General features: G+C 45.4%; 1 protein-coding gene across 4 annotated transcripts in view; it reads right to left on the bottom strand.

Annotated features, from left to right (window-relative positions):
* TSPAN12 (tetraspanin 12) overlaps positions 1 to 15,586 on the bottom strand; it is an 88,234-nt gene that overhangs the window by 22,176 nt on the left and 50,472 nt on the right. For all 4 annotated transcript variants that reach the window (XM_083574700.1, XM_083574702.1, XM_083574701.1 and 1 more), the window contains one exon: positions 1,958 to 2,032. In XM_083574700.1, coding sequence (XP_083430826.1) covers positions 1,958 to 2,032 — 75 coding nt within the window. The remainder of the gene's footprint in view (positions 1 to 1,957; positions 2,033 to 15,586) is intronic.

Genomic DNA, 15,586 nt, shown 5'->3' with positions numbered 1-15,586 from the left:
AGAACAGCTACATTTATCTGAATCAAGGACTAGTGCCTGGTCATATAACACAGAATTTCAATATTCAACCTCCTCAAAAGGAAATGAAGAATGCGCTCCCTCTCTCCACACACACACACACACAGAGAGAGAGAGAGAGAGAGAGAGAGAGAGAGAGAGAGAGAGAGAATGGTTTCCCCATTTTTTGAAAATATGTTACAAATGGGTGCCATTTCCCCAACTCAAAGAAATACAAATAAAAACAAAACATCCTCACATGACAGTGCCTGCACATCCAAAACTAATTTTCGGGATTAATATGAAATAATTTGTAACTATCAGGTGATTCTGTGTTTGCACTTTACTGCTTATGTGGGCAACATGTGATCAAAAGGAAGCCTTTAATATGGGTAGAATCTGAGACTGCAATCCTGTACACACTTACTTGAGGCTAAGTCTTATTAAGGTAAAAAAAAAAGGTAAATAACCCCTGGAGGGTTAAGTCCAGTCAAAGGCAACTATGGGGTTGCAGCGCTTATCTCTCTTTCAGGCCGAGGGAGCCAGCATTTGTCCACAGACAGCTTTCCAGGTCATGTGGCCAGCATGACTAAACCACTTCTGCCACAATAGAACACCGTGACGGAAGCCAGAGCGCACTGAAATGCCATTTACCTTCCCACTGCAGTGGTACCTATTTATCTACTTGCACTGGCTTGCTTTTGAACTGCTAGGTTGGCAGGAGCTAGGACAGAGCAATAGGAGCTCACCCCATCACGGGGATTCGAACCACCGACCTTCCAATCAGCAAGCCCAAGAGGCTCAGTGGTTTAGCGCCACCCGTGTCCCTTAAGTCTTATTAAGCTCAGTGAGTAGACTTGCAAGGGGGTTGTGCTGAGAGTCGCTTTTACGTGGCGAGTTAATTTGTCCATTCTCACTGCAAATTCTGATTGCATGGGTCGCCATCCCTATAATCCTTTGGTGAGGCTAATTTTTCTCAATGAAAATTCGCCTCGGTATAATGCAAGACATAGAGAGCTAGGTTTAAAAAAACACACGATTATGTTCATATTAAGCACATTTTAGAATCGACTGCATTTCCGAAAGGACAGCTGATAATCTTACACATGCAAAAGCACCTGCTGTTAAAACTTCTATTCAAGGATTAATCTGAGCTCATACTTGGTCCCCGCATCCTGTTTTCACTGCTAGGATTCCTCCCTGTAGAACACCCAAAATAATAATGAAAACGCCTCTAAACATACACAGCGTAAAAAATTTTAAAAATTCTGCCACCTGTCTCCATATGTGGGGTTATCCATGGTTATTCATCAAGGACGTGGCAGAAGTGCTTTCTGACATTTCACTTTACACAACAATACAAATTAGAATGCTTCAAAATAGATAAAAAACACAACCCTGGACACATTTACTGAGAATTCCAGTGAGATATATTGGACTTACAGCCCAGCTGGTGGGTTTAAGATTCGCACGTCACTAACACTAAGCAAGAGAATCCCAAGGCTGCCATTGGACACCCACTTACCTGGAAGTAAGCTCCATTTAACTCAACAGGACTTACTTCTGAGTAGAACGGTACAGGATTGCACGTCAAACATTCAATTGATTTCCATAGGCTTTGTTTCCAAATAAACGTGCTTAGAATGGCAGCACAAATTAGAAGGGATTGCAGTTGGTTCTCAAACGGAATCCATTCCGGAAGTCCGTTCGACTTCCAAAACGTTCGGAAACCAAAGTGCAGCTTCTGATTGGCTGCAGAAAGCTCCTGCAGCCAATTGGAAGCCGCGAAAGCCCCGTCAGACGTTTGGCTTCCAAAAATAGTTCACAAACCAGAACACTCATTTCTGGGTTCTGCAGCGTTCGGGAGCCAAAACTCTCGAGAACTAAGCTGTTTGAAAACCAAGTACGGCTGTATTTTTTCCCAATCAAAATATTTGAACACTGTACATTACCCACTCACCGCAATTTCCTGCTCGTAGGTCCAAACACCGCAGGCCAGTTCAATGCAGAATATCACAAGCAAACTTCCAAAATACTGCAAAACACAAAACAGGAGTTAAATTGTAACTAGTTTGGTGGGGAGAAATGACTTCTTGTTTTAACACAATTTTCACGCTCTAAAAATCCTAAAACAATTTTGGCTTCTTAACCAAACGCATATAACAGCTATTTTGGTATATTTAACCTACCTCCCAGTCCCATGCAAAGCGAGATGTTCCAAGCCCACTTAATCAATGGGAAGGATGGAAGCCAACTGCTGTGATAATAAACAATTAGACAAAAACTGCTCACAGAGGGTAGTTTTTGCCCAGAGGGTAGTTTTCAAGAATTAAGGGCAGAAGAGGAATTCAGAACAGGCAGCTGGTGCTATCATAGCAGGTTACATAACCAGTGGCTGTTCAATTCCAAGTAATAATTTTAGGATCAAGTTGCAAGGCAGTTATTTACCATGCAGTAAATCAAAGCTGGTTTACCATACTGTTATTTCTGCAAAAAGAAAAAAAAGCTTTACTGCTCTAGCCACTACCCCACAAATCGCACTGACGTGACGAACAACACACTAGGAGGAATAGTATTGGTAGCAACCACAGTTTGGCATATATACAGCACATCTGAGCATTCGAAGGGTTTCCCATGTGTCCTTTCAGGAAACCTACAAAAAGCTATTTGGTCGCTATCACAGGCAATGAGTCTTATTTAAGGTCACCCAGTAAGCAAATAGTTAAAGTGAGAGCTGATCCACAGCTATATCAGTTGTTTAAAACCGGTGTTTAAAAATGCAACCTTTGTGGTTTGGTAACCACATCGACTTATAGGGTGGATATAGAAGAAATAATTCTTGGCACCTTCGGGTTCAGTCATAGCACCAGGAGATTTCAGTCGGCAAGCTTTAATTGGAAGATGGGCGTGTATCAAGCATTTCTTGTCTTAGGGCTTATTAACAGGAGATGTTTGTGCACGACAGAGGGAGAGAAGGATTGCTTTCTTATTTGTTACTGAAATTCAAACACATACAAATTTGTTATTGGCGTCAGAATGACCAGGGACCAACAACAACAAGGAATCTCTCGTATTCAGGCTGCAGGCCTATGACTGACTTACCCAGTCACACATGCCCCCTTTGAACAGTTTGGGTCAAGGAAACACACTTTGCAAGTGGCACAGCCATTCACAGTCGCTATGGCAGCAGCGGCTTTGGGCCCATCCTTCCATTAAGCCTCCACACTGCTCCACCTCCAGCTGCACTGCAGCTCATCACCGAACAAGAGTACAGCTTGCTAAAATGGTCTGAGGTATTTCACAGAATAGGCGGCTACTTTGGTCAATAGCAGACCTGGTTCAGGGAACTCAAGTTTCTGAGAAACGGTTGCAGAGGGGGTAGAATGAGGTGGGGGATCTCAGGAACAGACGCCAAATGTGCCCTACTTGGGTCCCCTTGGGATTCTTCCCAGGCCACAACCCCTATCTTCAGATTGCATCCATCAAAGGTCATGTTCTGTGCCCTCCTCTGGTCAATGCATCATTGAACAGTGATAATGCTACTCTTTTGGTTGTATAGGTGTATGATATGGGTAGGCAAACTAAGGCCCAGGGGGTGGATCCGGCCCAATCGCCTTCTAAATCTGGCCTGCGGATGGTCCAGGAATCAGCGTGTTTTTACATGAGTAGAATGTGTCCTTTTATTTAAAATGCATCTCTGGGTTGTTTGTGGGGCATAGGAATTCATTCATTTTTTCCCCAAAATACAGTCCGACCCTCCATAAGGTCTGAGGGACAGTGGACCAACCCCCTGCTGAAAAAGTTTGCTGACCCCTGGATGAGGTGGCTGGGTGCCAAAATCCCAAGGGAGCAGAAAAGACTATTTATGTATGCGACCACAGCTGCATGGATGTTATTGGTCCAGAGATGGAAAGATGATAAAGTTCCTACCAGAGAAGAATGGCAGATGAAGTTGATGGACTATGCTGAAATGACCGGAAGAATCAGAAATCAGGAAGACCAAAAATTTAATAAGGAATGGGGAAAATTTATAACCATTGTAAAAGGTTAAAATTGTTAGTAGGATTAGAATATCACTTGTAGGTTAAGGGTGAATTCTGGACACAATGAAGATGTAAAAGATTTGTATCATCATAAAAGATACAGGAGGAAATGATTAACATTAGGACCCACAAAGGGGAGGATGGAAGTCCAAGAGATTCCTTGGAATCTTGTCTTTATGATTTATGTTTGATATATCTCTGTAAAATTTTAATTTGAAAAACCAAATATTTTTTTTTAAAAAAGAGAGGTGGCTGTATATATGAAACTTGTGACTTTACAAAGGTAAGTCTCACCTGTTGCTCTGCCCCATCACTGGCTTATGGCTTTCAGAAAGTTGCCTATGAGGAAATGTGCCTTTCGGCAGTTTCCCCAACCCTGAGAGAGAATGTGCAGGTTATTTACAGCAAAGTGGGAGAAATGTTGCTCTTGGGAAATGTTGTTGTTGTTTCAAAAACATCATTTTATGGGTCTTTTCCTTTGCTAAAGTGTTTCCTATTTTCTCTCTTCTGTCAAAGTTACAGCGTTGCTAGAAAACCAATTAATCATTTGTCAGGATGCATCTTCCGCTGTTATTAATTTATTCCCTTTCACTGCTCTAATAAATAACGAACATGCATACAGTGTGTCGTATGGATCGACTCTGCCATCATATTTCAGGCAATGGTGCAAGGAATGCCGGGCGTGGAAATAGAAAATGCTTCACATGCGACCGTTCAGTAACTTCTTCTGCACTCAATATATTGGTTTAATTCCAACATTTCCCTTTTTCTGAATGCCATTAAATGTTTCACAGCTGAAGCAACACAGTGCGTGTGTGTGTCTGTGTGTGTGTGTGTGTGTGTGTGTGTGTGTGTGTGATGGCTTTCTGCCTTACAACCGGTTTTCAGAAAGTTTCTGAATAGCTTTTAACACAGATAGCTTTTAAGTACTGTTAAAAAGACAGGGGGGAGAGGAGAAGATAAAACGGAATGTGTACAATGCATTACAGTGGTACCTCGGGTTAAGTACTTAATTCGTTCCGGAGGTCCATTCTTAACCTGAAGCACCACTTTAGCTAATGGGGCCTCCTGCTGCTGCCGCGCCGCCAGAGCACGATTTCTGTTCTCATCCTGAAGCAAAGTTCTTAACCTGAAGCACTATTTCTGGGTTAGCGGAGTCTGTAACCTGAAGAGTATGTAACCTGAAGCGTATGTAACCCGAGGTACCACTGTATTTTGTGCCTCTACAGCAGTGTTTCCCTAACTTGGGTCTCCAGCTGTTTTTGAACTACAACTCCCATCATCCCTAGCTAGCAGGACCAGTGGTCAGGGATGATGGGAATTGTAGTCCAAAAACAGCTGAAAACACAAAGTTGCAAAACACTGATCTACAGAAAGCAAGGAATTGACACAATGTTTGCAACAAGCAGTCAAAACACACTTCCCCAGAAACAACAGGTGAGATTGTAGGTGGGAGATTCTGGCTCAAGAAAGAGAAAAAGAAGATTGGTTGGTGCCTGGGAGAATGTCAAGAATAGATCAGCCACTCTCACATTACAGGGGTTTATGTATGGATTTTATAACTAAATTTATACTTGTAAACCGCTCAGATGCCATTTTGTCATGCAAGTGGTATATAAATCAAACAATTATAACAGCTATTATTGTTATTTCTAGGAATCATTGTATTACTTTTTGTCTCTACAAAACACTTTGTTATTCTGAAACTGTTAATCTTTTATTTTATTCTATTTATATGAAAATTTATTTACCGCTAGCTTGTGTAGAACACATCCACACAGTGTACAAATATATATATATACATATAAACGACAATAAATATTACGAGAAAGTGCAGCATTTCCTACTGGCTACCAGTTTTCTTCCGAGAAACAAGCAATCCAGACATCGGCCTGTACCCTCGGAAGAATCTCATGACCCTCAGCAGAACACTCAATTTGCAAAGGGAACTCAAAAGGAGAAGATGAGAGCCAAGAAAAGTTCCTGCCTTTGTAACCGATGGCTTCTGCTGCTCAGATCATAGTTACAACCCAACGAAGCATAATGAGAGGCGGCCCAAAGATCACTCTGGAAGCTGCTCTTTTAAAACTCTGATTAAATCCGGGAACAGCATCCCAAATAATGGGAAATGAATTCCTCAGGGCACACTTCTTTTCGGCTACCCTTATCAAAATCCCGGAGTGATGAAACTCAGCTTTTCCCGTTTGCATGCCAATAAAAGGGCGTTTCCTCAGCTGGGAAGACAAACTATTTTAGAAATGGAATGAATGTCGTTAGGTCTTTAAAAATAAATCCTCTTCATGACAGATATGATCAAAGCAAAAGGGTGGACTTAGGTCAAGCAAATTGAAATGTAGCTGTTGACTTCAGGGAAATCACAGCGAAACTAAATGATCCCCCTTATTGTTTGCCAGTACATGGGGTGTGAAGATTCACAATACTGCTAAATTGTTGGGTTTTTTAAAGCCCCAAATGTTCTGCGGAGTGTGTTAATTTTCTCAGGTTTCCCCTGAATGTGGCACTATTCTTTTTGGGTTGTGCATGTGTGTGTTTTCAATGCAGACTTCATTCCTTCTCCACATTACCATTTCAAAGATAATAAATGCCATGTGTTTATCAGTTTATTCCCACATGATCAAATACAAGTGAAACATCATTTCAGATGGTTCGAACAGAAAGTGAACGAGAGGAAAGTTGAGTTTTCCTGAGCAAAGTGAGAGCTTGCAGGTGATGGTGAGGAAACCACGGTCCCATGCATGCAACAGGGCCCCTAGATATAGAAATACATGGATGTCAAGATAGTGTCGTGCTATCCTCCCATTATTTGGCATCTTGGCAAATAATCCTCAAGGTTAGAGGAGGAGAGCCCTGCGGAGGGGGGACTGCCACAGCTTAAAAGCAAAGCAAAGAAACCTGTAATCCAATGGTCAATAAGTATGGAAGTTGTGTCACGAATTGCTCACCCTTTCTGTAAGAGTAGGAATATGCAGCATTGACAGGAACAAGCAGATACTCCTCCATTAGGCTGATCAAGCATAAGACGTTGCCTTGATGCAGCATTTTGAGAATGCCATGTGGAATTCTCTTGAGCAAAGAAACCTACTGGCGCATTTGGAAGTCAAATATGACCTTCTAGGAAGCACATTCCTGGTGAACTAGGAACTTTGCCACATAAACCGTCTAACAACTAAAAAAAATTTTTTTTCCTTCCAGTAGCACCTTAAAGACCAACTAAGTTAGTTCTTGGTATGAGCTTTCGTGTGCATGCACACTTCTTCAGATACACTGAAACAGAAGTTGCCAGATCCTTCTATATAGTGAGAAGGTGGAGAGGGGTATTACTCAGAAGGGTGGTGGGAATGGGTGATTGGCAGATAGCTGTGATGTACCCTTCTGAGTAATACCCCTACCCACCTTCTCACTATATAGAAGGATCTGGCAACTTCTGTTTCAGTGTATCTGAAGAAGTGTGCATGCACACGAAAGCTCATACCAAGAACTAACTTAGTTGGTCTTTAAGGTGCTACTGGAAGGAAAAAATTTTTTTTGTTTGTTTTGACTATGGCAGACCAACACGGCTACCTATCTGTAACGTCTAACAACTGTACTTCTTATGTCACCTCAATTGTCAATAAGATATTGGAAGAACCTTGGGGAAGAACCTAGTGGGTACGATGAACCTAGTACATGGAAGGTAGCATGGCTCTGGGGTTTGGGTGAGGAACCTACAGCTCGTCAGTTGGTTCTTGGACTCCAGTTCGCATCAGGCGGCATTGCCAACGATCAGAGATAATGGGAGCTGAAGTCTAACCACATCCACATCCAGAAAGCCACAGGTATGCCATTAATGCTGTAGAGCAGGGTTGGCCAAACCCGGGTCTCCAGCTGTTTTTGGACTACAAATCCCATCATCCCTAACCACTGGTCCTGCTAGCTAGGGACGATGGGAGTTGTAGTCCAAGTTTGGGAAGCGCTGCTCTAGAGCATAGCCTCTCAGTATAGCCCCACCTGTGGAAAAGCTGCTAGAGGGCTCACGGACAAGCTGTCTTCACTCAGTTTCCTCCGATATTCCACGGGAAGCCCACCCCACCCCTCCAGACACATCCCAGGCCTTCCTGTGGCCCCTGCAACTCTCAGGAGATCCTGATCATCGAAATTTCTGTATTCAAGTGCATTGCTATTGTGAGCAACAGTTAAGCACAGGGCTATCTTTATTAGAAGAAATGAGTCTGGGAGGCAACGTGATTAAACAGCAAAAGAGTGTCAGGAGCAGCTGGCACCATCAGCTCCCTGCCCAAGCTGTCAGCCTGATAGGCAGCTGCTGGCAGGAGTCGAAAAACCAGAAGAAGCCAGGCAAGGCAGCCCTGGGGGAGGAGAAGGAAGAGTGCTCAACCTGGATAAAGGTGTGCCCTGCAGCATATTTAGGGAGGGGATGTCAGGGACCGTGCTGAGAAGGTCTGCACTGAGGAGAAATGGTAGGAACTTCCCCCTCCCTCTGCTCCTGATCAGGATACTGAAACTCCCCAGGAGCAGGAGGACAGTATAGATTTGGAACAGTGGTTTGCAGAGGGGCATAGTTCAGAAGGCAGAAGCTGGGAAATACTGGAAGGGGGACAGCTAGGAGAAGTAACACTGGGAGAGAGAGGGTTAACAGATTCACTGTCGCTGGAAAGCATTCATCCGCTCAGCCCAAGGTCAAGAAGAGCTGAACAGAAAGCACAGTGGTTACGAGCTCAGGGTACAAGACGCAGTAGTGACTAGTGACGTGAGTGACTAGGGAGGAAGTGGGTGAAACCCTTAATTGGGAGCACCACCATTCCTAGAAAATGGATTCTTTGTTCTCTTGCTGTGATCATTAAAGTTTCTAACTGGTAAAAAGACTCCTTTCCTTTGTTCTGCTTATCTACTGCCAAAGGAGGGGGGAAATCGATTCCCTGAAGCCTGACAGAGAGCAAGGATGGAGAAGAAGTAACAGGGGGGAAACAAAGAGGTCTGCTAGGCTGTGGGCAAGATTGTCCACAACAACTTAGGCCTCAGCATGGGAGGAAGGAAAAGGCAGCATTTCTGGGACCCCAGCAGAGGGTTGGGGAGGGAAAGAGTAACTGAAGGAAGGGGCAGGCTCCTTGCACATCTGATAACAGAGGAAAAGCAAGACTGCTTGAATAAACAGCTCTCAGAAGCGCTCAAAGGACAAGAAAGGCTCTAAACTCATCTGAAGGAAAAGTTCGCCAGGCTTTTTAAAAAGCCACGGTTTAGCATTGCATTAGCGCTGAGGAAACCACAGAAACACAGTATCACACAATTGTAAGGTTGGAAGAGATCCTATTCAAAATAAGGGAATTTCCCTTAAAAAAAGGGAAACGTTGACAGCTATGGACAGATGGCCGTCCAACCTCTGCTTTTAAATCTCCAAGGAAGGAGAGTCCACCACCTCTCGTGGAAGTCTGTTCCGCTGTCACACAGCAGGGTTGCTTGTGTTTTTCTATCCATGCTTTTCTGAGGCAAGACTTGGTTCAGCAAACTATGTTTCTTTAAAACACAGGCAATGCAACAAACCATAGTTTACACTTAACTATGGCTAAGGTCATAGAAGCACTGAGCCAGTGTCATACTTACAGCAGTGTGAAACTAGCTGGCTGCTATTAAACTTGTTAAAAACCTTCAATTGTTCAATTTTGGTCTGAAAGCAAGATAACAAAATGCCCCTTATGCGTCTTTTTCCCTCATAGATTTTTCAGTGTTTTTAAAGCTAGATAGAAGAGGCAGCAAACGGGGGGGGGGGGTATATCTGAAAACTGAATGTGCAGACTCTCTAGCCATGCGCTAGAACTACATGCTTTATTCTGAGCTGAAGTGTTAAATACCTCCTGAGATGCGGGACTCTGTAGAACGAGATTGCAAAGAAAGAAAAAGGAACCATATCAGTATTTAAAGTGCTGCTGCTATACATTTTGAAAGCAATTCAAAAAAGAGGATTGCGCATACTCTCCTTGCCAAAACATTCAGCGCTGACCACCCCAAAATACAAAAAAAGCTGATTAAAAGCCGGTAATCCAGCAGCGATGAATCCCAGTCTCTGTCATGCCTGGTTCTCCACAGACCTTAACACTAAATCTCTGTCAGTTGTTTATATTTTTTTTGCTGCTCATACTGATTGGCTATTGAGTGATATATTGAAACTCTCCCATTTAGCAAATAATCAAAGTCCAGTGTCAATATTTGTACAAGGTAATGGAGCAGCTGGTGGACTCTTAATCTTGTACTTAGGTGGCAACTGCATTCCTTCATGCCGGACACCAACTCCCCTAAATACCTAACCCCCAAAGTGTAGGTGACCACAGCACTCCAGAAGATTAAGGTAAATATTAGGGGGAAGAGGTTCTGCCTCACTTCCTCTGCTAGAAGGCAACGTGTGAGAAAGTGTAGTGCTAGGAGTCAAAATGATGTGGTTCTTCTTTACCTGAAGGAGCATCTCCACCCCCATCGTTCAGCCCGGACACTGAGATCCAGCTCCGAGGTCCTTCTGGTGGTTCCCTCAGGGCAAGAAGTGAAGTTACAGGGAACCAGACAAAGGGCCTTTTCAGTGGTGGTACCCACCCTGTGGAACGCCGTCCCACCAGATGTCAAGGAAATAAACAACTACAGTGGTACCCTGGAACTTAAGTGGAACTTAATCTGCTCCAGAAGTCCATTCTTAAACCGAAACTGTTCTTAAACCGAGGCGCGCTTTCCCTAATGAGGCCTCCTGCTGCTGGTGCCCTTCCACTGTTCGGATTCTGTTCTTAGACCGAGGTAAAGTTCTCAAACCAAGACACTATTTCTGGTTTTGCAGAGTTTGTAAACCAAACCGTTCTTAAACTGGGCTGTTCTTAAACCGAGGTCCCACTGTATCTGACTTTTAGAAGACATCTGAAGGCAGCCTTGTATAGGGAAGTTTTAAATGTTTATTATGCTTTTATATTTGTTGGGAGCCACCCAGAGTAGATGGAGCAACCCAGTCATGGTACTATTATTATTATTATTATTATTATTATTATTATTATTATTATTATTGATGGCCAGCACCATCCATGGCTGGCCGATGCGATGTGATGCAGATCCATGGATGATCCCCATAAACAGGATGGCCTATACCTTGTGAGTGTCATATCTGACAGCCACCCACCACAAACTATCACACAATTGTGCCATGAAACTAAGAGTTACCTGGGTGACTAGGTCACACGCTGCAAATGTAATAGCCCTGATGGATCAGGGTTTTACACAATGGCAATACAGCCACCTCAGGAAAATCCACAAAGGCAATCACTCTCTGCTGTTGTTGCTCCTTAGCAGTTGGTATTTAGAAACATGTTGTCTCTGAATCACAAGGCTCCATTTAGCCCCACCACCCCACCCCCATGACTAGCAACTATTGAATTTGTATAATCCTCCTTTAAAGGCTGTCTAAGCAACCATCTTGCAGCAGCGAATCGTAAGTTAATTACAATAGGGTGTTAAGTGGTGCTTCTGATTGCCCCAAACTCCTGCCAATCAGCTGCATTCGATGGCGACTGAGCTCTAGTCTTAAGAGACCAGGGTTGAAATCTTGTGAAACTCATTTTCATTGTGAGAAAGTGGCCTTTCAAGTTCTTGCAATTATGGAGGAAGCCTCTTGAACGTACAGGACTGAAAAGGACCTGAAACTTCCAGGTCTGTGTTATTATGCCAAAAGGACAAAAACAACTCTCACAGTCCTTCTGGAGCCTCAAGTAAGAGGCCAGGGGAAGGCCTTGGAAGTGAAAAGGAGAGATTAAAGGCTGAAGCTATTGAGAGAAGTAACTGGGAAGAAGAAGAAGAGGAGGAGGAGGAGCCCGCCTTAGCAACAAAGCAAAGTACAGTTGTTGCTTTTGGTAGCTGTTGTGTATTGAGTCAAAGGATTTTATATCTGTATTATTATTGTCTGTATTTGCATTAGGGTAAAGTAACTGCCTTTTGGTTCCAGAGGGTACAGCTACTATTGGTTCATTTAAGCTGCTGTATTTGGATCCTCTGTCTTATTGATTTCCTCCAAAAGGCAGGACTGTGATTGCCTGATATTGTTCCCTCCAAAATGTATCCTTTCTAGCTAGTTCCCTGTCCCTATAAATGTAGCTCTCCCCTCCTCAGTTCTCAGTCTTGTTTGCTTTAATAAAGAAGTGTTACTACAGAACTGTTTCCAGTGTATTATGTCAAGAGAGCTGAAATCACAAACCCCACGTCACAACAACTGGCGACGAAGGTGGGATCCGGAATGCTGAGGAGCGGTTAAACGCAGCCCTGCCTCAGAGTCCGGATTGTAGCTAAGAACAAGACTCACTGGCCGGCTGAGAAGACGACCCTGCCCACAGGACAATGGAGAGTCCAAGGGTATTGGAGCCCTTCCAGCCATCAGAGCCCCACATGTGGGAAGACTACGTCGAACGCTTCGAGTTCTTCGCAGTGGCTCAAGGGATCACCGATGCCAGCAAAAGAAGGGCTACATTCCTGAGCTACTGTGGGCCTGAGACCTTCAAGCTGGCCAAGGCATTGCTTGCTCCAGCGAAGCTAAGTGAGACACCTCTCAAAGATATTCTTGCCTGCCTGACAAGCCATTTGGCGCCTACTGAGACCAAGATGGCCCGGCGGTTGGAGTTTCATAAGAGGCAGCAGCGTGCTGAGGAGTCTGTATCTGCATTCCTAGCTGAACTGCGGAAGCTCGCTCAGCACTGCGACTTCAGAGATCTGGAAGAGACTCTCCTGGATCAGTTTATCGGTGGTCTGAGCAGCAAGAAAGCCAGAAGACGCATCGTGGCTAAAGAAGAGGTTACCCTTGCTTCAGCCTTGAAGGAGGCCACCGCCACAGAGAATTATGAAAGAGAGGAGCTTGAGGCCAGTCGCAAGGCCCCTAAGCCACAGATAGAAGTTGCGCATGCCATGGACGAGCTAGAGGCTACTCCGAGCCAAAGCCCAGTCCGTGGGGTCGAGTCAGTGCGTCAGGCCTGCACAGTGCACAAAGATCACCGAGGCAGGTGCCCTGGTTGTGGCGGCAACGATGAGCGGAAGAGTTGTCGTTTCCGGGATGCTATGTGCCGGACGTGCGGGAAGAGAGGTCACATCGCCAGGGTCTGTAGATCGGCGGCGTTGGGAGCGACAGGAGCAACTAGACTGGAGCATCGCAGACCGTCCACGGCAAACCATGTTCTAAAGGACTGCCACTACGTAACGGAGATCAACGGGAGGGTCGTGCAGTTTGCAGCGCAAGGCAAGGCACACATCAAGGTGAAGATTGAGGGTCAGCTGTGCGACATGGAGGTGGACTCCGGATCTGGATTCACTATCGTGTCGGACCAGACCGCGAGGACATTCTTTCCCAGGGGTAAGTTGCCCCCTCTGGAGCCCTTCCCGGCAACCTTGCAGTCATACTCAGCGGGCCGCATCCATGTCATGGGAATGTGTGCCGTGAGAGTACAGTTCCGGGACAAACAGGCGGTACTCAAACTGGTGATTGCGAAGGGCAGTCGCCCCAGTCTCCTGGGCACTGACTGGTTCCCCGCCCTGGGACTGAGTATATCAGGGCTTAATTCAATCCAAACCTGCCCTGAGATGAGCGAGGCATTATGCAAAGAATTTGCTGGTCTCTTTAATGGAAAACTGGGTTGTTATAAAGGGCCCCCAGTTGACTTCGAATTGGACCCTGGGGTGGCCCCAATCCGACTCAAACCAAGGCGAGTGCCATTTGCACTGCAACCCAAGATCGAAGCAGAGCTGGATAAATTGGTCAAGCAGGGAGTTCTCTCACCCATGGACTCTGCTAAGTGGGAGACTCCAATCGTCACGCCCCTTAAAGCAAATGGGGAAGTCAGGATCTGTGCAGATTACAAATGTACTATCAATAAGGCACTCAGGGGAAACTCATACCCCATTCCAGTCGTATCACATCTGTTGGCTAAACTGGCTGGGGGCAAGGTGTTCGCCAAAATTGACCTGGCACAAGCTTACCAACAGCTGCCAGTAACCCCACAATCAGCGGAAGCGCAGACTATTGTCACACATAAAGGGGCGTTCAGAGTTAACAGATTACAATTTGGAGTTTGTGTGGCCCCAGGGATTTTTCAAGGGCTCATGGAATGCCTGTTAAGAGGTCTGCCGGGGGTCTTGCCATTTTTTGATGACGTTTTGATTGCTGGTAAAGACCCACAGGAACTGGTTGCGCGTGTCCGTGCAGTGTTGCTCAAGTTCAAGGAGGTGGGGTTGCAACTGAAAAAGGAAAAATGCAGTTTTGGGGTGCCAACTGTGGATTTCTTGGGGTTTAAAATTGATGCATCAGGCATCCACCCCACAGATGCTAAGATTAAGGCCATCATTGAGGCACCACGACCACAGAACAAGACGCAGTTGCAGTCATTCCTGGGACTTATTAACTTTTATCATTCGTTCTTACCCCAGAAAGCTTCGGTAGCTGAACCATTACATCGACTGTTGCAGAAAAAGAATGTGTGGCGATGGGGGCAGGGGCAGCAGAAGGCTTTTGACTCTTTGCGAGGAATGCTGAGTAGCAGGAGCGTCCTTGCTCATTATGATGAGTTGAAGCCGCTGGTCCTGGCATGTGATGCCTCTCAATACGGCCTGGGGGCGGTGCTGAGTCATAGGGAACCGGATGGGTCGGAAAAGCCCATCTCTTTCTATTCCCGTATGTTGTCGCCCACGGAGCGCAACTATGCTCAAATTGACAAAGAGGCGCTTGCAATTGTGGCAGGAATCAAAAAGTTCCATGATTATGTGTATGGTCGCCATTTCTCCATTGAAACGGACCACAAACCACTGTTAGGGTTGTTCAACCCGAACAAACAAACGCCACAAATTCTCTCCCCCAGAATGTTGCGTTGGTCTATATTCCTGAACGGGTTCCAGTACACCCTGACCCATGTGCCGGGGAAACGGTTGTGCCACGCTGATGCGCTGAGTCGATTGCCTCTTCCTGGCGGGAGCAATGTGGATCCTGCCCCAGCGGAGCACATAATGATGCTGGAAACACTTCCGGGGGCTCCTGTAACGGCTACTGATATAGCTGAGAAAACGAGGAAAGATGCTGTTCTCTCCCGTGTGCTCACTTGGGTGGGGAGGGGGTGGCCAGGTGGTCCGCATGAAGACAAATTCAGGCCTTATGCGACAAGGCAGCACGAGTTGTCCATGCATAAGGGTTGTCTCCTGTGGGGAGATAGGGTGATCATCCCAGCACCACTGAGAAACAGGGTTCTTGAGACGCTTCACATGGGACACCCGGGAATGGTCAGGATGAAGTCGTTAGCCCGATGTTATGTGTGGTGGCCTGGAATGGACCAGAACATAGAACAATGGGTACGAACATGCAAGGCATGCCAAGAGGTGCGGCCAGAAGTGGCCAGAGCACCAGTTCACTGGTGGGAGCAGTCCAGATCTCCCTGGAGCCGGCTGCACTTAGATTTTGCTGGGCCATTCCAGGGGAAGGTCTTTTTGGTTATCGTCGATGCATATTCCAAATGGTTAGAAGTGGCGATGGTCCCTAG

The sequence above is a fragment of the Podarcis filfolensis genome (assembly GCF_964270895.1).
Source record: "Podarcis filfolensis genome assembly, chromosome: 10".
Lineage (NCBI taxonomy): Eukaryota > Metazoa > Chordata > Lepidosauria > Squamata > Lacertidae > Podarcis > Podarcis filfolensis.
Note: the sequence above shows the minus strand (reverse complement) of the source record. Positions and strands in the feature narration are given on the sequence as shown.